At 36.1% G+C, this 24527-nt stretch overlaps 1 protein-coding gene across 1 annotated transcript in view; it reads left to right on the top strand.

Moving 5' to 3' along the window:
- Positions 1–24527, top strand: part of CSMD3 (CUB and Sushi multiple domains 3) — a 576871-nt gene that overhangs the window by 536212 nt on the left and 16132 nt on the right. Inside the window, exons 59-66 of the mRNA XM_005420686.3 lie at positions 6–188; positions 2388–2564; positions 5823–6002; positions 9473–9646; positions 13744–13917; positions 14177–14250; positions 22438–22549; positions 23835–24014. Coding sequence (XP_005420743.1) covers positions 6–188; positions 2388–2564; positions 5823–6002; positions 9473–9646; positions 13744–13917; positions 14177–14250; positions 22438–22549; positions 23835–24014 — 1254 coding nt within the window. The remainder of the gene's footprint in view (positions 1–5; positions 189–2387; positions 2565–5822; positions 6003–9472; positions 9647–13743; positions 13918–14176; positions 14251–22437; positions 22550–23834; positions 24015–24527) is intronic.

The following is a 24527-nucleotide window of genomic DNA, read 5'->3' as shown; positions in this document are numbered from 1 at the left end:
TCTAGGTGATACAGCTGGTTCTTGTGGTGATCCAGGTATCCCAGGCCATGGGTCTAGGGAAGAAAACAATTTTAAAATTAAAAGCACGATACATTTCAGCTGTGATATTGGATATATCCTGCATGGCTCAGAAGAAAGAACATGTTTGGCAAATGGAAGCTGGACAGGTAGACAACCTGAGTGCAAAGGTAAGTCAAAGATCCACTTAAGTTTTAAGCTGTGTTTTTAATACTGTTGATCAGAAAACCAATTTTGCATTGCCAGCTTTCTGTTGTGAACAGGGTGCAGTTATTTTGGACTGAAAAGTTTTTTCAAATAAGTTTTGCACTATAGCAGTGGCTTGACATCAGGTGAAAAAATTTGAAACCAGTTCCTTGAAGCGGTCGAGCTGGAGAAAGATTGTCCTTCTCAGACGTCCCGGCTAGCTATCCAGCACCACTAGCAGTAGGGGGCACTATCCCGATCTCCGTGGGTCGGGACAGCACCTAAGGCAAACGCTCTGTGCTATGACAGCAGCGCTGCTTTGTGGTAGGACGCGGCTTGGCTTATGGCTACAGTCAGCAGAAAGAAGAGAGCACTCTCCAGCTGTGGTGAATCCAGATTTATTCAGTTCCAGGGGAACCGACAACCAAACAGAACAAGGCAGAGGGTGCAACAGCTTATAAGGAGAGAGGGAATCAGGGGAGGAGTCAGTCTTTGGACAAATGGAGTTTCAGAGGGGAGTGGGATACAAAAGATTGACTTAGGGAAAACCCCAATGGGGATAACTTGAGGGTGGGGCCCTGGCCCCTGAACCAATCACTTGACACTCTAGCTGGAAGTTTCTAGAGAGTTCTAGAGAGAAGGGTGGGAGCGCTGAGTGATGGACAGGGCACTGGGGAGGGATTTGAGAAAGAATACATTAATACATTAGTCTCCAAGACAACTGGGGAGGAGTTGGGATTACTGGTGGCACAAGGGAGAGAGGGGAGAACCAGGGCAGAACCATTACATGATAGGGGGAAACAGAACAGTCCAACTTATACAGACACAACACAACAGTTCCTGGCAACTACTGAACTGCATGTTTACAGGTTTTGAGGGAAGAAACAAATAAGCCTTTAGAACCCAATTTTTTGATGAATATTTTTTCACTTAAAAATCTCAGCATAACCTGACCTTTAATAACAACCATATAACACCTGAATTTCAGACAAAAACCCCAGTTTTAGGAAAATATCAGTGTCAGGATTTCTTTAGCTTTATTCATCTATGTATAAATGGTTGACTTAAAATTTCATTTATTAATACTGTTGACATTGCCTTTTTTCAATAGAAAACAAAATGCTGAAACAAGTTTATTTGTAAAATAGCATTCTGAAAATTTCAAGGTAGACAAATTCCATAAAAGAAAGCTATAAGAGGATATTTCTGAAGACTCATTTATTGCCTAATTTACCTTGCTTCAGAATAGGAAAATAATTCCCAACAGATTATTTTGCAAAAAAAGTGTCTTGAAAAGAAGAAAATAATTTGAGAACGTGTACTCTTAATTTCTACTTTATTGCTCTTGGCTGTGTTAACTGTATGAACAAGTAATTTAGTTTTAAAAACTTGTTTCATAAACTGCTCTTGTAATATCCTTTCTGCTGAATGATTATTAAATTTACATTACATTAAAAATATAATCTATATATTTGTGTGTATGTGTGTATATATATATTTATACTGTACCATCTGCTATTTTCCTTTGACCTTATCTATTACAGAAATAAATCAGCTCTTATACATTTTAAGATAGTTTTGATGATATTTCTTTCTTGAAATGATAAATATAGTTCACAGATAAATGTAGGTGTTGGTAGTGCATGCACAGGTATATTGTTCTAGTTTAGGTCATATAGATTAGATATACATATATGTAATCACATAAGAAGGACACATTCAAATTCCCAAGTTGAACATTAATGAACTGGGATACAGCAGGATTCCACCTCCCTGTGATGTTGACTCCATTCAATGCTTTGAATTAGAAAGATTATATATCATTGATGCTAGAAACACGATTCAAATTAAATCTACAAATATAATTGTCAATCAGATTTTTTTTTATAATTGGAGGGAGGAGGGCATGTTTGCAGCTGATCTTTTTAATAATGCAGATTATAAAGCTAAATTTGTAGGGTTTTTTTTCTACAAACCAAAGGGGAAAAATAGTAATTCATGCACAGTTTTTTACTGTACAATGTGCCTTATCAGTAGGTGGTGAAACTTACATTTTTAATGACAACATAATGGATTTCTACCAAGTAACTCTGCTGGAAGGAGGACTGTTCCTCCTCCAATTTTTCCCATTTCAGAAATCATCTTTACTACATTTTGAAAATATTACACATTTCCCTTTATAGCTGTGCAGTGTGGTAATCCAGGAACAACTGCTAATGGAAAAGTACTTCGTATTGATGGGACTACATTCTCCAATTCAGTAATTTATTCATGTATGGAAGGATACATACTTTCTGGATCATCTGTAAGACAATGCACTGCCAATGGAACATGGTCTGGATCCTTACCAAACTGCACAAGTAAGACACATTTCCAATGACTAATTTTGTTTTTCCTCTCCTCTGAAAGTAATAAATAAAGTAAAATATAGAAGTCTCATGCCAATAAATTTTCAGCCTTTTCTTGCACTACTTCCTACATAATTTTGTATGCTAAATATTTGTTTAAAATATAATGCTATGCAAACGTGAAGAATATGTTTTTTTAAAGGCAGAGTATGTAAAATGTGTAGACTGCTGTTTCAGTTTAAGGGAGTTGTATGGTTACATGATCTACCTACTTTAATTGTTTACCAGTATATATGTTTAATCTTGTTTATGTTTTGTGATATGACATATCCAGACATATTTTTTAATTGCTTTACTTCATCTTGAAAAATTAGCAGTATAATATTCTGTTCTTCCAGGAGTAGAAAATAAAAACCTTGTAATGAGCACTTGAGGATTCTTTTCACAGCGACTCCGAGGTTTAAACTGTTGTCCCATTTTGACATACCATCTTCTGTTTGGCCTCTTCATTAACCTTAAAACTCCTTTGGCTACCCAACTAACAGAAGCTATTACAGCATCTCTAACATTTATAATGAGCACTTTGCAACACTTTATTTTCAAGCCCATCTGTTCCTTCTTTATTACATGTCCTAGTTCATCTTTTAGTAGCAATTATGAAAATTTTACATTTATGTGATGCATGAGACTGCCTATCATTTTCAAGAAACATATCTTCATCAGAGGTATAGCAAACTGTTTTTTAAATTTTGAACACACTTAGAGCAACCCAAATAGAAGCCAAAAGCTAGATCATAAAACTTCTTGTTAAATCCATCTTCAATGAATTTTTGCAGTCATAAAACCTGAGAGAGAGCTCAGTGGTTTTGTTTATTTATTATTTTACAAATTAGAATGAGAACCAGATTAATTGTACCAAAGATAAAGGTGATTTGTGATGTCAACTGCATCTATAATTTTTTTGTTGTATTTTAGAATAGCATTTTACTGAAATACATGCCAAACAATCTTCTCAGGACACATTACTCAGGCAGAAACATGAGATTTTAACTTGAAATATGTTGACAGATGAAGTATCACAGTAAAACAAAGAGAGTGAGATTCAGGATATACCACTTTTGTTTAGTCAAGGTGTTATCAAAATTTAGGGGGTTTAGAGATGACACTGTGAGAAGAGAACAGCATAGATAATTTTATGCTCCTTTACAGGCTGGGAGGCCTGGGCAGTGTACCATCAAACAGGACTGACCCGAGTGCAATGCCATGCAGACCTAGACCATAGCAAGCTATTGTAGGATTTTCTTAGAAAGAAACAACACTACCATTTCTGCAGCCAAACAGAAACAACATTCTCATGAGAGCTTCTTGTTGCACTGCTCAATAAAAAGCAAGGCCATGCAGTCAGCAAGGCGCAATAACTCAGTGCCTGCAGCGGGTCTGCTGCTGGGAGCTGGCTGAGGCTGTGCCCGGGCAGGAGAGCTGTGTGGCACAGCACAGCTCTGAAGGCCACCCTGGCTGGGCAGCACAGGCCTGGGGCTCCCCACCTCCACCCCATTGGGATTCACTGTCTCTCAACAGGAAATGCTCTTCTGGTCAGCATCACTGCAACATTTTAAGATGTTTTTCTCTAAAACAGTGATTTGAGTGAAGGTGGTCCAACTGAAATGAAACAAAGATTAGAGGAAAAAGGATAAAGCCATTAGCTTTATATTTTAATTCAATCAAAACAATAGTATATCTGTAAAAATTTTGTGGATTATTGTAGTAAAATTTACGCATTAAGAACAGTAAATAGGATATTTCAAATAAAGAAAATTTCAGAGTATTTAAAAGTACATGTGTAAATAAGAGAAACAGTTCTGTCTTTCCCAGTTCTATGTTATTTGAAAAATGACCAAGAAAAATCTATGGCTTTTTAGTTTTTAAAAAAAATGAAATTACTGTGTTACTAGGTAAGCTAAAATAGATTGATCTCCAGTTTTCTTTATCAGTATATTATCTACCTATTTTCTTTATCAGTACATTAGCTACCTTTGCAGTAATTCAGATAACCCTGTGGTATGTTTTCTAGTCTCTTCTGTATCCATACAGTGATTGCATGGGACATTTTAAGATTTCTTATATGCTGTGTAATTAGTATCTGCTCACTCAGATCATGGTAAACTGTAGAGAAGGTATATTATATATGTCTTGGATTCTCAGGCCCTGAGTTATTAGGTCAAGGGAGCTACACCACAAATATGTAGTCATGGATTTTTTGTGATTTTGGAGATCCAGATCCAGAAAGAGTGATATTCACATGAGCCATGCTTTGGCATTGAGTTAGAAGTGGCCAGGACGTGTACTCTGCTCAGAAAAGTGCTTCTCACACTTTCCCAGAAGAAATAGCAATGCTGTAGGGTGATTTTCATGTTTACTATAAAATAAACGATAAAACACATGGAATGCTATATTTCGTGTGAACACTGGTCTTCTCTCTCTAAAGACTGTTCCAGAAATTGATACATCCAGTTGACCAAATCTGAGGGAAGCTTACCTGTTTTAACACTATTTTCAGATTACAATGATATAAAACTTTTTATTAATTCCTTATGAGTATTTTATTTCATTAGGAAACTTAATTATCTCCTGACACAAGAAGTCATAAAAGGTTTTACAACCACTCCCACACATTAAAGTGTTATAGACCTAGTTTTTATGTAATTCATAGAGACCATGGTTGGGGGTCACCTCAGTATTCTCACCTGTTTATGTACATAGCAACTATGTGAGCACTTATAAAGTGGGAGGCTTTTGCAGGCATATATTTTAAATTTTCCAGATTTTGTTTCCTTTCAGGATATCATAGAAAAGTAAAGTAAGTAATGGGCATTTACTTTTTAATAATGAAACTGAATTGATAGGAAAATTTTAGCATATCCAAGGGTGGTAGTGGCATATGTATTATTTCTTATATTTTTTCTTTTTTTTCCTTTTGTAACCGTGAAATTTGGTCAATACAAATTTTACAGTCCTTTACTACTGCTGTTAAACTAAAGTATTTATGCTCTCCAGATATAACTGTTATATAGCTCCACATATGGTTGACAGGTAATTAGAATGACATATGTTTATCTTCTCTTGGTGGAGATAAGATTTATGTTACTTTTTCTCCTTTTTTTTTCCCAGTCAATGCCTAGTTTTGTAGTGGTTTTTTTTTCCTCACATATAGATAAATCTCACTTAGATTTCTTAGATTTTAAAATATGTTCCTCAACTATTTACTTGCAGTTATCAGTTGTGGAGATCCAGGAGTTCCAGCCAATGGCATGAGATATGGTGATGATTATGTTGTTGGACAAAATGTTACTTATATGTGCCAACCTGGTTATACAATGGAAGCAAATAGTTCCTTAATTCGCACTTGTACTAGCAATGGCACGTGGAGTGGAGCAATCCCAACATGCAAAGGTACAACATTTGTTTTGCTTGTCAGCTACTTCTTCTATGACATTTACCTACACTGTTTATTGCAAATTGTTAATTTATTGTGTATTTCCACAGAAATCAAAACTTACTTTTAGTATGAATATATTGAATTTATTTATTTAGCTGCAGAAACAATGACTTCATCTTTTACTTTTTATCCCTTTTATATTCCTATAAGCACAATAAATTGAACAGTTTTTTGTAGTTCTGCAGAATACTTTAGTACTTTGCTGGATAGTTTAGATTTGTTAATTGCAGTTAGACTGTCATAAGAAAGTGACCATATATATGTCTCTGCTTTTACAAATAGAACACTCAAACATGTAAAAGACACCTCTGGGAATGATCTAAATATATACAAACTGAACTTTGTCAAAGGCAAGTTCATCTGAATTGCTCATCTGAATTTCCCCTGGTCCTTCCTTTATTAGATGGGTACCTTTAAGCATCACCTCGCTGCAAAAAGATAAATCATTCTGAAAAATTTCCCAATAAAGATTTTTCTGTTTCATGTTTTTTTTTCTCTACTGTGGAAGTTGAAAGGGTTAACCTCAAGATATTCCTTCATCTTCTTCAAATTGCATACTTGATTTTTATGGGTTTTTTTGGTTGGTTTGTTTGTTTGTTGGGTTTTTTTAATTGTAGTTGGGTTTGGGGTTTTTAATGTTAAAATTTAACCCTGTTAAAATTTTAACAGCAAAAAAAAATCTAAACATAACTGAAAGACAAACTTATCTGTGTCATCAAAAATATTTTCTCTGAGAAACTTACTTTCTCAATGCTAAAACAAGTTCTCTCTAGAGTAATTTTTCTCTACATTTGTAGAAAAGCAGCATTACCATTTGGCATATTCTTTCTGGGTTCACAGTAACTACATCTGATCTCTATTCTTTCAAAACTTAGTTAGCTACCTTTGTACTTACTTTTTCTTATCCATCTTCCTTCTGTTTCTTTTTTAAGTTACTTTCCTGACACATTCTTAAAGATGTCAAACACAAATCCTCTTGACATTTCACTCTTTTTTTCCTGTTGGCATTGTGCTCATAGATAGCCTCAGTTTCAATTAAAAAATTGTTTTAAGAACTGAAGATTGGACATAGTGGTCATATTGACCAAGAGTCTGTCTGTCTCCAAGAGTGGCTGTCAGTCAACAGCTAGAAGATCATATGACAGAGCAAATATTTTTTATAAAGTCTCTCAGCCTCAAATTCTTATGGTCTACAGGATGCCTAACTGGGACCAGGAGATCTAACTCTGATTTGACTCAAGCAGAATGATACAAAGAAATAATTTTACTATTGATTTTAACTTTGAGTTTTTTAGTCTTTCTGGTTTTGGATCCTACATATTTAAGGCTTGTATAAATGCTAATTAATAATCCTATGAAGAATCTCTAGTGTTTGCAGAATTTCATTCTACTTTACATTAGTTTGTGTAAGTACACTAGGCAAGTTAAAAGTGTAATTAAAATAATATATAATATGCAGTAGTGTTAAATGTATAACAGTTAGTTCTTACTGTCAGAATGAAATGCCAGGGTCCTTTGGTACTATTTAGTTAAAATAATTGGAAAATGAACTGGGCAGAAAATACATGCATAATTGTCACTGTGCCATTGAAAGGGAACATATAAATACTGCTCTGCTATGCCAAGTTGGAAAAGGATGCATGTTCATCTGCAGCTAAATATTCAAATATTCTAACATTGTCTTTTTCGCAGACTTGCATTTGTAATACACTAGTAATTTTTAAACTGAGAATGTCGTGGTACATATTTATGTCTAAGTCTCTGACCAAAATAGAGAAGCATTCTGGCTTGTTGCTAGGTATTGTTTTGTTTTCTTTTTCTCACCCTAAAATTCTGATGTTACATCTATTTTCTTCTACTTCTTCTCTCCTTTCCCAAGAATTCACCAATATTTCCTCCCTTGTTAGTCAGCTCAGAATTTAAAATATACAGACCCTTTTAAAAGGATTATTCGTGAAGCTCTTGGAGAATGAAGACATAATTCTGCTGCTTAGAGCACTTTTTCTGAATTCCTTTTCTAAAAACATCATAGAAGTGTGGCAAAAGCTATCATGTCCTTTTCTGGGACAAAACTAAGGTCCCAAAATCTAGATTTGTTTTACTGGCTGGTAAAGTGTTATTTGTTACTAGTATTCTCAAACAGCCATGAATGTTGCTGTAAAGTATTTTTATGGTCTACATAACTGAGATTCTCTCACTGAAGAGAATAATAAAAATGTAGAAATGGTACCTAGTGAACCCTCTGCAGGTTACATTCAAATACATATTACTCATCACCTAGTAACTCTGAATTCTTTTATGCCTGCAAGATGACAGCTGTTCTAAACATTAGTTTAAAGATTATGGGTGCAGCATTTAACTTCCTCTGTTGTTGTGACCTGTGTGTTCTCTGCTCGATTTTTAATCACCACATCTTCTCATTTGTCCCAACTGGCTTTACCAGATTAAATGGTATTAGATTTTTTTGCTTTCTTTCTCTTTTGCTAGCACAGTTTGCCCTTTCGTCTACCTCATTCATTCTATCAACTTGGTCTAAATTTCATCCTTTCCCTTTCTGGTTCAGGTTTTCTTTCATTTAATTTTCTTAATAATTTTTTCCCTTAAGCTTTCAATTAGCAATTGTCTGTTACTATACCACTATACAGTGAATAACATTTTTATCTTCATCACAACACTTGTATCTCTTTATTTCTACTGCCTTCCTGTACTGTTTTTCAGTCCTCTGGCCTACAACCGGGTACAAGATGTTTCTATTTTTTCCTAGGAGGCCTGGCAATTACAAAATATACTGAAATACTTCTTGTTGGTCTTGTTAGAAGTAGCAATACTAACAGTTTCAAGGAATTGTAAATCCTTACATTTTCTTCCTATTACTAGCAACTAGATGCTTTTTGGTGATGAACTACTCACAAAGCAAATAGTAACCAAACTGTGCTACTTAGGCTTTCAAGTAATATTTTGGAACAGTTATCCTGGAATTTCATGCCTACACGTTAAATCTAGCAAATGCCTAAGCTGGTCAACAGGAAGAAAATATTTTATTATTGCCACACTAATAAAATATGGTTGTACTTTATGTTGTCTTAACACAGAAAAAAAAAATGTAGTAGATTACCAGACATATCTTAAATGTTGTACACGTCATAGTTTCCATACTGATTTTTTGGTAGTCTTCCTATTTGGTTTGATGCAATATCCTGGTTTATTTAAGACACTTCATCAATCATCCACTGCCTCCTAAATGAAGGAAACCAGACATACTAACTTTAGGAAATGTGGAAAGAATACAGTGAGAAAGATAGCATGCCCTGACTGTATTGTCCTCTAAAAAAAGGTGAAATTAGCCCATATGGTTCTTCTAGTAATTGTGTACACCAGGGATATTTACAGCAGCTGGCCCTAATTATTTTGAATATTATTGCAGCTGTTACCTGCCCAACTCCTCCGCAGATCTCTAATGGAAGGTTGGAAGGAACAAACTTGGACTGGGGATTTAGCATTAGCTATGTCTGCTCTCCAGGATATGAACTCTCTTTTCCTGCTGTTTTGACTTGTGCTGGGAATGGAACATGGAGTGGCGAAGTACCTCAGTGCTTACGTATGTATTCACATCATAGTCTGTATTTTGCTGTATTATGGTTTTTTCCTCTTTAGAGTTCTCACTTTTTTTTCCCTCCCTCCCCCCCCCACCCTCCTTCCCCCAGTGGCTCAATTAATTTCAAACCTGGGATAATTACAATCCTTCCAAAGATTTCTAAAATTTTCCAAAATTTTAGTGTTACTAGTAGATTGAGAAAGTCATGGGAATATCTGTAAACCCTCTGTGACCATATATGAGTCTTTAGACACAGACACCAAAAAAAAAATATTACAGCAATGTATACAACATAATCCAAAGTAATTCAAAATTAAAAGGTTCTGTCTTGTTTTCAGATCCAGCTACATATGTGATAAGGTAACTTTCATTATAATCCCTTTTATTTCCTCATACTCATCCTAAACTTCCTGTGATGTCACAGAGAAATTTTTCTGGCTGTAATGTTGACTAGGCCCTGGGTGATTCTGTGACAATTATCTATTTTTCACCCTGCAATAAATAAACCAATATATTTTATGCAGTAAATTTTATTAATCTGAAAGTTATAAATAACATTGATGGATTCTTGTATTGCTAAAAATTTCATTACAGTATCCAATCCTATTCATTAAAAGTGATTGTGATTTTTCTGAGATATTTAATTGATTACACTGAAGAAGAAGGTTTTGTAGTTATTTGCAGAATAATTATACCACTCTGTAATGGTCTTCAAAAAGGAGTCCAACTGGAAGAGGATCATATCTTATTCATGGCTTTACAGTCTCTGAAATTTAATTTGAACTTGCCAAGTAGCTATGCTTGCCAGGTAGCTTGCTAAATGTTGCAAAATGCACTTCTCTTTTCTTTACTTTTTTTTTTTTTTTCATCTCTCCCTGTAAAAAAATTTCTCTACTTTGGCTATATCCCAGTACCATGAAAGCATATATAGACCATCTTTTCTTTTCCTTTTTTTTTTCAATTATATTTTCATATCATCAGTTTCTGACTACTGCTGAAACTCTATGTGCCAGAGGTGGAGTATGATGAAAGGCTTTTTTTTCTGGAAGAAAAAGAGCAAGACCACAATTTGTTGCTTAAATTCTCTATGTAGAGCTCTTCTAGAGTCCACTCTACTGTGAATATCAGAGACTATAAAAATTATTTTCATGATTTGTTCTTGATTGAAAAATTGTGTCCTTCATTCATTTTTGAATACCACAAGCTATTTTTTATTTTTAAAGTTGGAATACTCAATATTGCAGTATACTCTAAAAATTGGGCTCTACCTTTAGACGTTTTAAAGGCATATTTAGCACAGAATGCAGCTGCCTGAGAATTAAAGGCTATTTCATGCAGATTACATTAACTGAATGTTGTTGATGTGCAATGGTTATCCATTGGCCTGCAAGAGAAAACAATTGGCAGCCAGTGCTTGTCGAAGAGCTTAAGCTAGTTGCCATCTGGCAGAAATGAAGGGGAGCTGGTGAAAGTCATTCTCAATAAGCAGCTCCTGACATCAGAAATTTATTTCCTAGCTTAGTTCCATACAGCCTGTAGCTGAAGATGTGCAAGGTATAGTTATGACATAGAATAATTATGCAGAATGGAATATGACCGTGTCCTTGGTTGAGTGTTTGTTATCTATGACCCGCTAAATTTGTTTGCTTAATTACTCATGCAGTAATTTCAGTATTGCTGGTTTTATAAGTTTGGCAATGGATGGGAAAAATGTAGACGTATGCCAAAAAATTCCTAACTGCTGATATAACTTCAAATCATAGAATTATCACAGAATATAATGAATTGGAAGAGACCCATAAAGATCATTGAAGTCCAGCTGCTGGCCCAGCACAGAACAACCCAAAAAGTTGTACCCATGTACGTGAGAGCACTGTCCAAAGATTTCTCAAGACCTATCAGGCTTGGTGCTATGACCACTTCCCTGAGCCTATTCCAGTGTCCAACCATGCTCTGGGGGAAAAACCTTTTCTTGATATACAACCTAAACCTCCCTGACCTTCATATCATTCCCTTGGATCTTGTCACTGGTTACCACACAGAAGAGATCAGTGCCTGTCATTTTGCTTTGTCTCATGAAGAAGCTGAAGATCTCAATTAGGTCTTGCCACAGTCTCCTCCTCTAGGCTGAGCAAATCAAGTGATCTCAGACACTTCTCATATGACTTCCTCTCAAGGCCCTTCACTGCCTTTGCTGCCCTCATTTGCATACTCTCTAATAGCTTTACATCCTTATATTGTGTCACCCAAAACTTCACACAACACTCAAGGCAAGGCTGCCCCAGTGCAGTAAATTGTTCTTATCTCAACCCATAATCTCTGCCTTTTGTCCCTGTAATTCTCCACCCCAGTCTGACACATACCAAGAGGAGTGAAAGAGAGCAGCAGGATGCTTTTAGGGAATCACAGTGGGGGGCCCTGAATTTGGAAGTACCATTCCTAAACCAGGACACATAACAAACAGCAAGCTCTGACACCCCTCTCCCCTGCCTCATCCCCCACCTCACTTACCCTGCCTATCTCTCCTGAGGAGTGTGTAACCCTCCACACTGGCACACAGTCACAGGCCTGATCCCACGAGCTTTTACCTGTGCCAGATATGTCATATTTCATGGGCTGAGTCAAGGTCTCTAGGTCCTCATGGAGAAGACTGAAGGATCTCACTAATACTAAAACTCTGGCATGCCTTCCCATTGCTTTTCACAGATGAACCTGATTTTGTCCCTTTCCCTCTTCCAGTGTAGTTTGAAATTGTTCTGGTCAGCCCTTCTAACTCCTGCACAAAAACCATTTTTCTCCTCTGAGAAGAGAGTCTTCTGACTGCCATTGAATAGCAGTTGATCTGATGTTGTATAGACCATAATATGATGAAAACCCCTAAAGTTCCTCTGATGACACCATCCTCAGAGCCATCTGTTAATCAGTTGGGTCTGCCTGTTCCTTTCAGTATTCTTCCCTGATACTGAAAGGATTGAAGAAAACACTAGATGTCCTCCTGATCCTTCAAACAATTGTGCTAAAGCCTGAAATCTCTTTTGGTTACCCTTGGACTCTGCTTCCTCATTGCTGTGGCCATAAAGAACAGCAGATAATAATCAGACTACAGAGTTTACAAGTAATGTCCCAGGCTCCAGAGAGGCAGCAGGCCACTCTGAGTAAGGTCTGGTTGGCATATTGGGTCCTCTGATTCCCTCAGAGGGGTTCACCTATGAAAACCATTTTTTTTTTATTTGACAGAGGTGGTCATGATGCAGGGGGTAGGTTATTTAGCCCTCCAATTCCAGAAGGACCTTAATATGCATCTTAAGTTGTCAGTCCATTTAGTTCCCGGACCAGAAGAAGGACAGTAAATTTGCTAACAGAGCATTTACTCAATTATGACATGCTATAGACATAAGGAATCCTTAGGTGATAGGAATAAGGTAAAAATATCCATTTAAGAAGAGGTTTTTATGAGTGAAATTTATCCTGTCTAATTACAGTTTATTAGTATCTGACTTTTAAATTGCTACAGAAGTTTCTTTATTATGAAGTATTTTTGGTGTTTCATTATTATTAACTGTTCTAACTTTCAAGTATTGTACTTCCATACATACCAAACCTTGCCTTTCAGTGAAGGATGAGGAAGTAGGACTTTATGTCTCCTAAAATCTATCTGCTAAATCCTTTAATCATGTAAAAATGTTGAGCACTGGGTAGGTGTCAAGAAAGCAGGAGAAGAGGGAAGATTGACATGGAAGTTTGATACACTCTTTGATTGCTCTCTAAAGATTTTCAGACATAAGTGGTTTGGGGCATGGAGGAATTGTGACTATTTGGACTTTAATGAAATAAGTTGTCAAATTGATATGTTAAGTGTGAGGTACTGATCAAGCAGATTATATAGTAATTTTGAACAACTATCAGAAGTAATACAATCTAGCAGACTAAATATTATATATCTAGTCTCTCTGAATTCCTGTTAAATGTTTCCATATTTGACCTGTGTTTAATAAAATAAATACAAAATTTTGAATAATTTCTTCACTTAGTTCAGCTAAGTGTTATTTTGTTTTTTTAATAAATGCCACATTCCATTTCTATCATGTCTTTTTTCACAGCAAAGTTTTGTGGTGACCCAGGAGTACCTGCTCAAGGGAAAAGAGAAGGCAAAAGCTTCATCTATCAGTCAGAAGTCTCTTTCAGCTGCAACCCTCCTTTTATTTTGGTTGGCTCTAACACCAGGATTTGCCAAGCAGATGGAACATGGAGTGGTTCTTCTCCTCGATGCATAGGTATGATTATGTCCATGAATTTAAATTTCTTTTCAAACTTATTATTCCTCTTCTTGCTAAGTCAATCTAGGATTTTTCCATTATTTTGCATTATCTTGGTGTTATTCTATACTCTAAGAATCAAATCACTTTATTTTTGTCTTTATGATTGGCTTTATGATTGCATGTTGCTGAACAAGCTTAATTTTGTCATAGAATCATGAATTTAATTAAAATACTGTAATTTGTTTTGTCTTTAATATATTGCAACTTTTTTTAGAACCTACTCGCACAGCATGTGAAAATCCAGGAGTCCCAAGACACGGGTCACAGAATAACACATTTGGCTATCAGGTAGAGTATACCTTATTTTTATTTACTTGCATAAATATTTCAATATTTTATACTACCGCAAAGTCTAGAAACATCTGATTAGAGGTTCAGAGAGTGCTTCTATAGGAGCTGTTTGCTGCTGTGTTGCTCTGTTTCCTTATTTCTAGCTGTTGGATTACAGTAACCCTGTGTCCATATCAGCAATGCACTACATGAAAAACTTGTGATCAAGTTCTGCTTGATTTCACTTTGAAGACTTTCAGTATTTCCCACCAATATATAAGCGCTTCCTACAATTTATTAAATAGGCTTTTTTCTCCTCAAAAGTGTGTATACTGTGTGTCAAACTGCTAGTATAGACATACTCTAAAAAACAGGCCTTTTTTCCTGAGAGAAAATCTGTTTGGAACCACAAATGTATTACAGAGTCCCAGACTTGTTAGGAGAACTTCTAATCCACGCCCCCTTCTCAAAACAGGGTCAGCTAGAACAAGTTTATGAGGGCTGTCTCCAGGTGGTTTTGAATATTTGCAGGGATGGAGACTCAACAGTGCCTCTGAGCATCCTGTTCCAAATTCATCAACTCTACAGTGAAAATGAACACTTTTTTCTTAGTTTTAAAGAGAATTTCATATGTTTCAATTGATACCTATTTCTTCTTGTTGTGTCTCTGGGCATCACTGAAGAAAATCTGCTTCTGTTGCTTGTCCTGCCCCCAGGATTTGTTTTTTGTTTGGTTGGGGTTTTTTTTTTGTTTGTTTTTTTTTGGTTTTTTTTTGGTTTGGGTTTTTTTTGGGTTTTTTTTGGGGTTTTTTTTTGCAGGCTGGATAACCCCAGGTCTTTCAGCCACGCCTTGTATTTCAGATGCTGTAGTCCCTTAATCAATTTTGTGGCCCATGACTGGACCCAGTATAGTATTGTCCTTGTCTCTCTTGCACTGGTGAGCCCAGCACTGGACCCAGCACTCATGACTCACTGGGGCTAGAGGGGAAGAAACACCTTCCTTGACCTGTTTTCACTGCTCTGCCTGATGCCTTTCTGGAGACTGCCGCATTTTATACAAGGCTGTGTTGTGGCAAATGGTGCTTGCATATGTTTCTGTTGGAAAAAGAATTGAGAAACTGAAAATTATTTTGAACTGCTGATTTTCTGATTCACACAAAACACTTATGTCAGTGAGATGTTTACATGAGTGAATGGTTTAGAGATGCAAAAATGTACCTTATGATTTGCTAGGAATCTTGTGAACAAAGAGAGAGCCCAATCTATCCTGTGACATCTGTGTTTGATGTCAGGGCTAAAAGCTCCAGGCACATGAAGAGGGATGAACAGAAGAGTACCTAGCAGCTCCACAGCTGTATGAGGTCTCTGTCTAGTCGAAGGAGAATAAAAAACTGCAGTCTGCTGCAAATGCAAGAAAGGGCTGGATGAAATTTGAACAAATTTACAAAATTAAATTAGTTTTTAAAAGCAAATTGTAGCTAAAGGCTTTTGAAAGTTTCATGGCCAAAAATTTCTTTGGTTTATCCTTTTGGTGGCCTTTATGCAGTACTACTCTGGCTTGGTTTTTAGCAATATTTGGGTTTTCAGATTGTGCTAGATCACAATCATATGCAAGTGATAATAAAATTGTCTAAGTTTTCTCTAGGAACTGAAAGTGCTGCTTTGTGCCAAGATAGGATAAGTAGGGGCAGACCTTAGACTAACTTAGTTTGGTTATAATACAATATTATCCTAGGGGACAACTCTTTATTAAACTATGTATCAAAGAAATAATTTATTAAGCATTTTGTATGATTTTATGATCACAGTTTCACATATTAATGAGCTTTCATTGAAGAAGGTAAGGCAGTCTCTCATTTGTGCTGTAGTTGTGAGTAAAATGTCACTCATAGCTAGCATGGAACTGTAAAAATATCAAGCAAAATGTCAATTAAGAAATCATTCATAAAATAAGTGTAAATGCTGGCAGAGTTTACAACCCTGTAAATTCTAAAAAAAAAAAATTAAAAATTGTAAACAATTTAAGATTAGTGCCCAGTATTTAAGGTGTATGTGCTATAGTCTCCTTACCCAATCCACGATTTAGTCTCATTTTCACACAGTGAATTTGATTTTATGTTGTAACTAAATGTGCAACTTCTGATTACTCTAAGTATGATTGCTTAGTTAACACGTAACTGGGTAGAAGTCTTAGTCATATAGATGAAGCTGAGCTTAGCTCTTGATTGGGTAGAAACAATTGTGAAAATGGTTGGTTCTAGACAGGTTATTGTCTGTAGATCCCAGAAATAAATTTTGCATTATCATATATTGTATAATGTTATGACTCCTTTAAAACCACAAAGTATTGTTAATTAATGTATATTATGCTATAATTAACTTCCTGTGTGAATGGGATAATAGGGATTTTTCCTTCTATCCATACCAGGAAAGTAAAGAATAATTATAAATTGTTCCAAAATACAGATGTAGATTTTTTGTTTTGTTTTATTTGGGTTTTGTTTGTTTTGTTTTACCTCTCTTAAATACTTTCTATTTAAATTAATATTAGCAGGGTAACTTTATTGAGTTAATTGTCGAAGTTTAAATTTATTTTTCTGTCTCATTAAAAAAACAAGCTGTAGCCTTACACTTAGAATTCAAGTTCTCATATGTGGAATACTGTTTTAAGCACTTTTCATCAAATGGCACTACTTCTTCTTTTATCTGACAAAAATCACTCACTGACACTTGCTTTTCACAACGCTGATGTCAAGTTGTGAGCTTCCACAGCACCATTGCTTTGTTCCTGTTTTTTCCCCTACTCTTGATTATCTGTTTTCCTATCTCATTGATTGGACTGAAAGTTCAGGCAAACACAAGATAATTCTAGGCTTGACTAAAAGGCGTGTCTAAACCTGACCTCCTGGTACCTACAACCTACACAAACAAAAGCACCAGTATCACCACGTCACATTTGAATGATGTTTCAATTATTAAAAAAGATCTTTGTAGAAAATGAGGCAAGAGAATTTTGCAGGGACTTTATTGTTCAGTACTGAATTCTTCAGGCATAAGCAGTTTCTTATGTGTTCAAATAACATCAAAATACCAGTTTAGTTCTACTTGGATATCTGGCATAGCATGGAAATGAGTAGCATCATCTGCTTTAATTGTTATGAATACATATGTCTAGGATTTTTACCTTTCATCGGAGACATTTTTATTCGACAGACCTACCTTAGCAGTGTGTTACAATGGAGACAAAATAACTTTAGAACTTAGTAAATACTGACTTCATCTGTAACATGGAAAATAAATCACTCCTTGGAAAGAAACTGTGGGTTTGAAATACTTCTTCAGCTATATTGCTAGAAACAGAAAAGTGCTTATAGCACTTTCACCATAAGCTATTGTAACACAAGCTACTACTCAATTGAAGAAACAGTTTAGAACTGCTTAGATCAGTCAGTCATATATATAAGATTTACTACTTCTCATACTTTTCCAACATGTTTTGTAGAAACTCAGCTATCTTCCCTTATATTGAGGCCTAAACTGAGCCAAAGAGCAGTCTTAATTTAAAAAGGAAAATGGACACAATGATAGCCCTCTGCTAGCTCTTGGGTTCTATTTTATGAAATTCTATATGAAACTTGATCTGCAGATGTTGAGCAGCCTTACAAATATTCTCATTCTGTGAATGTAATGCTTATAAAAACGTCAGTGTTGATTAAATTGTAAGATGAAGTTCCAAGAGAAGCGCTCTACTACCACAATATAGCTCTCTCCATTAGCACAGTTGGCACCACCACTGCATCAATGAAAATGTAATTTAAGCCATATCAGGCACCATGTATTTTCCTGCTTCTCATAGTCCTGAGGTCTCTGCTGTCAGAGTGTTAGTGTCACAACCTGGAGAGCTTCACTGGCACGAATATGATTTTTCTTTTTCTTTTATTTTTTTAGTCTCTGTCATTCATGTTTCACCTGAGGTTATTTGTAATGTTTCTAACACACTTTTACACCACTCACACTACAGCTCATTATTATACACATATATTTCAATCTATACTATAAGATACATTTCAGCTATGTAATATAGTAGTTCTTTTTTACCTCTGAAATCTGATACTGTCTAGGCCTGTATGTTTTTAAGGGTGAGTTTTTCACAGCAACAGGATCACCAGTGCTAAGACTGTGTTGCATCTTTTATCCTAGTCACACTCTAGTCATCCTCAGAGTATCCTGCTGTCTGCATTTCTCAAGGGCTTTGCTGTTGTTCCAGTACCAGGCCTATATTTCTCTGTATTGCACCACATTAGTGGGAAATAGCTCATTCTGCACATACTAGATTCTTTTTTTTTCTACTATGGATATAATCTGTGGTTGGGCCATACAAAGATAGAGAAAGGCATAAAACCTGATCATAGCTACCAGATCATAGGAAATTTAAATTTTAACACTAAAACAAGTTTAGAAACAAAACAAAACTCAAACAAACACAAAACTCCAGGCAGCTCAAAACTCTTTCAGACAAAGGAAGCCTGTCAAGCTTCTGCCCAGCAATCTTGCAAACTCAAACCCCGTTATAAGGGCAATAATATATTAGTGGGTTACCAAACTACAGATTTAGTGAAGAATTAATGAGGCATGTTTTCATTCACTTAAAATGTGATGCTAAAAGTTACTGAAGATAAATAACTGGCATTCCCTTAGCTTCTCAATTCTTCAGCACAAATTACAGGCATAAAGAAATTTATTGGAGTATCTTCATGTTCTTTGGTGGACTGAAATCTAAGAAAAAACTTGACTGTAGAGTAGCTCATGAGAGTTAGGAGTATCTTCCAATCTTACAAAAATATAAGAAATATGAAGGATAATAACTTATTCTTTTGATAATTGTTATACATTATTTTCATTTTATTTGGTGAAAAAAAATTATCCAGAGTACTTTATAAATGGAATGAGGTTGATGTTTGTTCATTTTCTTCTCAGATTTATGAATTTTCTTCTCAGATTCTCCTGTTAGAGAATAACAAATATTCACTCTTTGGGGTTTAACAAAAAAAAAAAAAAAGGAAAAAAAAGTAAATTATTATGTTAATTTTGGGACTATCCAAGCTATAACTGACACTATAGAAAAGGCAGCTGTAGAACAGACATCAAGCACTATATTTTTTTTTTTGATGCAAGCACCGTTGTCCAGGGTACTAATGCTTCTACTTGAGCTACAGAATCAAACTTAAAACAAACCTGAACATCTCCGGACTGGGAATTTTTTCAGCATAGAATACTGTATTGTAGCGCCATCTGGTGCCTCTGACGCAAGAATATTGCAAAGCAAACCATAACACTTTTAAAAATTACTTTTATTTGTTTAATAATTACTATACATATCCTATATATTTTATAGGATATTTATTACACGTTAATTTTAATATTATTTTCATTTATTTGTAATTTTGAACAGCATGGCGGCACTTAAACATCTTCATCCCTTGGGCACCTGCTGCATTTTTGATGCTGCTTTGGTGCTTACGTATATAAAGGTTGTGTTTCTTGTGAAACCATAAAATCATGGCCTGGTTTGGGTTGAAAGGGACCTTCAAGATAATCTAGTTTCACCCCCGCTGCCATTGATAGGGACACCTTCCAGTAGACCAGGTTGCTTAGAGCCCCATCCAGCCTGGCCTTGAACACAGCCAGGTATGAGGCATCAGCAGTTTCTCCAGGCAACTTGTCCTAGTCTCTCACCACCCTCACAACAAAGAACTTCCTCCTAGTATCTAGTCTAAACCTACTCTCTTCTGAATCTGTTCCCTCTTGTCCTATCACTACAAGTGTCTGTAAACAGTCCCTCTCCAGGTTTCTTGTAGGCTCACTTCAGTTACTGGAAGGCCACAATTAGGTCAGAATGAAGCCTTCTTTTTTCCAGGCTAAACAAACACAGCTCTCTCAGCCTTTTCTCAGAGGAGAATCCCTCAGAACATTCTGGTGGCCCTCCTGTGGATTTCCTCCAACAAGTCCGTGGTTTTGTGCTGAGACACTCAAAGTGGGACACAGGGCTCTGGCTGAGGTCTCATCAGAACAGAGTAGAGGACAAAATCACTTCCCTCAACCTGCTGCCCCATGCTGCTTTTGGTGCCTCCCTGGATGGAACTGGCTTTCTGGGCTGCAAGGGCAGATGGCTCTCTCATGTCCACCCTCTCATCCACCAGCTCCTCCAAGTCCTTCTCAGCAGGGCTGCTCTCGATCTCTTCATATCCCAGCACACCCCCACTATAAGGTGTAGTGCAGCACCTTGAACTTGGTCTTACTAAACCTCAGGATGGTCTCATGGGCCACTTCTCAAGCTTTTCCAAGTCCCTCTGGATGGATCTCATCCTTCAGATGTGTCACACACACCACTCAGCTTAGTGTCATTTGTGAATTTTCTGAGGGTGCACTCAATCCCTTCACCTGTTTTGTTAAGGGAGATATTAAATAACACTGGTTCCAACACTGAGCCCTGAGTGATGCCATGTGTCATTGATGTCCACTGGGATTCTGAGACATTGACCACTACCCTCTGGATGTGACTGTCCCATCACTTTCTTATCCATCTAACAGTCCACTGATCTAATCAATCTTTGTCCAATTTAGAGAGAAGGATGTTTTGGGGGATTCTTGAGAAAGACTTTACAGAAGTCCAGAAAAATGATATCTGCAGTGCTTCCCTTGTCCACTGATGTGGGCATATGAACACATCTTTCTTAAGGCTAATACTTTTTAAAAGTAATATATTGGTGGTGATTGTTTTAACTAAGATCTTTACCATGAAATAAAATAAAAAAAAAAAGGGTTCTATAGCTACTTGATGCAATTTCTAAAACTTGTAGTACTTTACTACTTTGTGCTTAATCATGCAAGTGATTTAGTGTATTTCCTTCAAAATCTTTTACAAGTAATTACATAGTCCAGTGAACACAGAAAAGAGCAAAATAAAGGGAGATGAATTTTAAATAACATCCTGTGTTGATAAGCTACTATCTCTAGTTCATGGGTTATTATTAAATTTCATTCTGATGAGAAACTTGAGCTGAAATGGAATAGTACTATAAAGTTTCAAATGAATACTTGTAGCAGTGAAATGCTGTTTCCCAGTACTAAACTATCAGGAAATAATCCACATTTTACCTTTGAGCATCAGCCTGAATCAAGTGTTATGCATTTAAGCAAAATAATTAAAAAATCATAGCCAAACCAGAACTATAAATGTGCTGTCACAGATAGTTTAACATTTTCAACTTCTTGTTTAAACATGAGTTGATAAATATATTAATACAGGTCACTGCAGAACAGTAGATATGGTCTATGCACCTTAATATTTAAGTGCTCACACTATGTAATACAATATTCTCTGAATTATGTACTTCTAATCTAATTTCCTTGCTTTTGATGGAAACTAAGAGTTATTTGCATTTTCATCAATTTCACCATGACTGGACATGCTGAACAAGTTATTCCATTTTATGTTTGTGCAGAAACTGTAAGAATTCTATTTTCCTTTTTATGCAACACATACCCATAATAAGGATAATAATTAAAAGCTAATCTCAGATGAATTGCTATTGTAAATTGTAATGTACTTGTGTTCCAGTTTCTATTATCAAAGTGGTATGAAGAGCTCCTGTCATCAAAAAACAAAATTAAAATATCATAGGAATATTCTGAAGCATGAGACAGTGTTGTTGACCAGCCCCTATATATTTCTCATTATAATCTGTGAATATATCCAGCATTCCCCAAAGGGGGATCTAGTTCAGAAAAAGTCCAGCAGAATCTAATACCCATTTCAGTTCTGTGACTTCTCTTGTTTGTGGCAATTTTGCCCAACTGGCTCTCCTTTGGCCCAAAGTGGGGAAGGCACCATAATCTTTGTTTCCAAACTCACAGTTCATCAACTGTTCCAGGCCCAAAGCAACACACTAGAGAGACCACAGATGATGAGGATTCGATTTTCTTCCATGGTGGATCTAATTTTGGGGGGAGAGTAATTCTACTGAGAATGAAGCAGTTTTTTATTTCATATTGAATTGTTCTGCGAAATTAATTTACTTTCCAGAGAAAGGGAATCACAACTTATCAAGTCTGTATTATGTGAAGGAGTTATCAAATTTAGGAAAAAGTCACAGCTTCATAGTTACTCATAACAATATTATTGTGTTTTCTACTTTTCAACAGGTGGGAAATGTTGTTCAATTTCAGTGTAAAAAAGGACACCTGCTCCATGGTTCAACAACACGAACTTGCCTTCCTGATCTTACATGGAGTGGCATCCAGCCAGAATGTATACGTAAGAAATTATTAATTTTCTTCTTTCCTCAGTTTTTTAATCTAGATTATTTAGCTGCAGAAACATTGTCATAAAGTTAATCTATATGTATTTATTAACTGAAAGTTAACAGAAATCTGCATTACTAGCTTACAGCAGCTAGAAATATGATTGAGTGATTTTTTGTGTAATAAAATATAACTAAAAAAAAAAAAGATATAAAATAGGCAGATCTTTATCATCTTCATCCAAAGGCAATTTCTATCTAAGACAGTGCAACCCTTCCAACTCAGAGAGGAGGTGGGGAGAATAGGACATATCAGATGGCCCTATTCTAAAATACACAGGAAAGCATATAATTAAAATCAATTATATTAAAGAGTTTGAACTGTTTCCCAGCCAAGGAGTCACAGTATTTTAAGATGGGGAAAAAAGTGTTTGCAATTGGAAATTTTTGAATCTGAAATAGAGACAATCTTCTTTGAATATAGACAGCAGCACTTCAATTCATAGATATTTTACGCTTTGGTAAATAATGATAATTTACTGAAGATATAAGATCATGGTTAATCCTTCTAGTTCAGCTAGTCAGCTGTATTTTCTGGAGATAGTCTTACTTTGTAAGGTCTGATCCTATAGAATGACTCAGTGAATGGAGAACATATCCACAGAAGGAAACAGCATTACTATTATTTCAGCTGGTGCTAGCATTAATCTTAAGCAAACAGCAAATCAGTAGCTCAGTGTGGAGGGTTAACTCCTCTCTTAGAGGTATGCTGTCTTTGAGATAACACATAAATCCCATATTCTGGTGATTGTTAAATATATAAGACTCTTCATATGACATTAGAAATGGTAAGTTAATTTTTCTGATATTTACAACTCACCTTAAATTTCTCCTTGACCTTTTATAGTGTTTTCCAACTGACCATTTACTTAACTGTTATACAGTGCTACATAGATATCATAAGTGGTGTAAGTCACAAGCTATGATTGCTTTTAAGTCTGGTGTGGTGTGTGCTGTTTTTGTTCTCGTATGCAGACAATTAATTTTGTTCATGCAAGTGCATTTCAGTCTGTTCGTGGTCCCTTGGAATTAAAAGCTCCATGTTTAAGGGTGTATTTACTGACTTGTGGTGATATTTTATAGACTATATAGTAATTTGGAATATGAATTAAAATATATTAATATGTAATTTCTATTGATTTTTTACTTTGCTAATTAACTGTCAGAATGGGCATATATTATCTTTTCAGAAATATTTTCACCATTTTGACAGGAGGATATTTTATATTTTCTTTGTAGCTCACAGCTGTAAACAACCAGAAACACCAAGTCATGCTAATGTTGCAGGAATGGATCTTCCCTCACTTGGTTATACATTGATTTACACTTGTCAGCCAGGCTTCTTCTTGGCAGGAGGATCAGAGCACAGAGCCTGTAGGTCTGATGGCACATGGACTGGGAAGGTTCCAGTTTGTGAAGGTAAGCTCCTCTGTTTCCCACTGCATCTGCCATCTGTCATGTTTCAGAGCTTTTCTTTACTTGCAGTTGGCACATGCATACCAGCAATTTGACTGGGCCCAGTCAGCACGTTTCAATGAAAGGCAGATCCAGCTTGATGAACCAAATCTTTTTCTGTAACAAACTGACCTGCTTAGTGGTCACTCAGTACCTGGCACTGGTGAGACCACACCTTGAATAGTGCGTGCAGTTTTGGACCCCTCACTCTGACAAAGATATTGAGGTATTGGACTGTTCCCAAAGAAGAGGAATGAAGCTGCTGAAAGGTTTGCAGCAGAAGGCTTATGAGGAGAGGCTGGGGAATCTGAGGGTCTTTATCCTGGAGAAAAGGATGCTGAGGGGAGTACCTGAAAACAAGTTGCTCTCTACAAGTACCTGAAAACAGGTTGTAGCAAGGAGAATGTTGGTCTCTTCTTCAAATTAACAAGTGATGAGAGGAAATGGCCTAAAGCTCTGCCAGATGAGGCTTAGGTT

This window comes from Geospiza fortis, unplaced genomic scaffold (genome assembly GCF_000277835.1).
Source record: "Geospiza fortis unplaced genomic scaffold, GeoFor_1.0 scaffold111, whole genome shotgun sequence".
In the NCBI taxonomy this organism is placed as follows: domain Eukaryota; kingdom Metazoa; phylum Chordata; class Aves; order Passeriformes; family Thraupidae; genus Geospiza; species Geospiza fortis.
The sequence above is the reverse complement of the archived record's forward strand: the minus strand, read 5'-3'. Positions and strand labels throughout refer to the sequence as shown.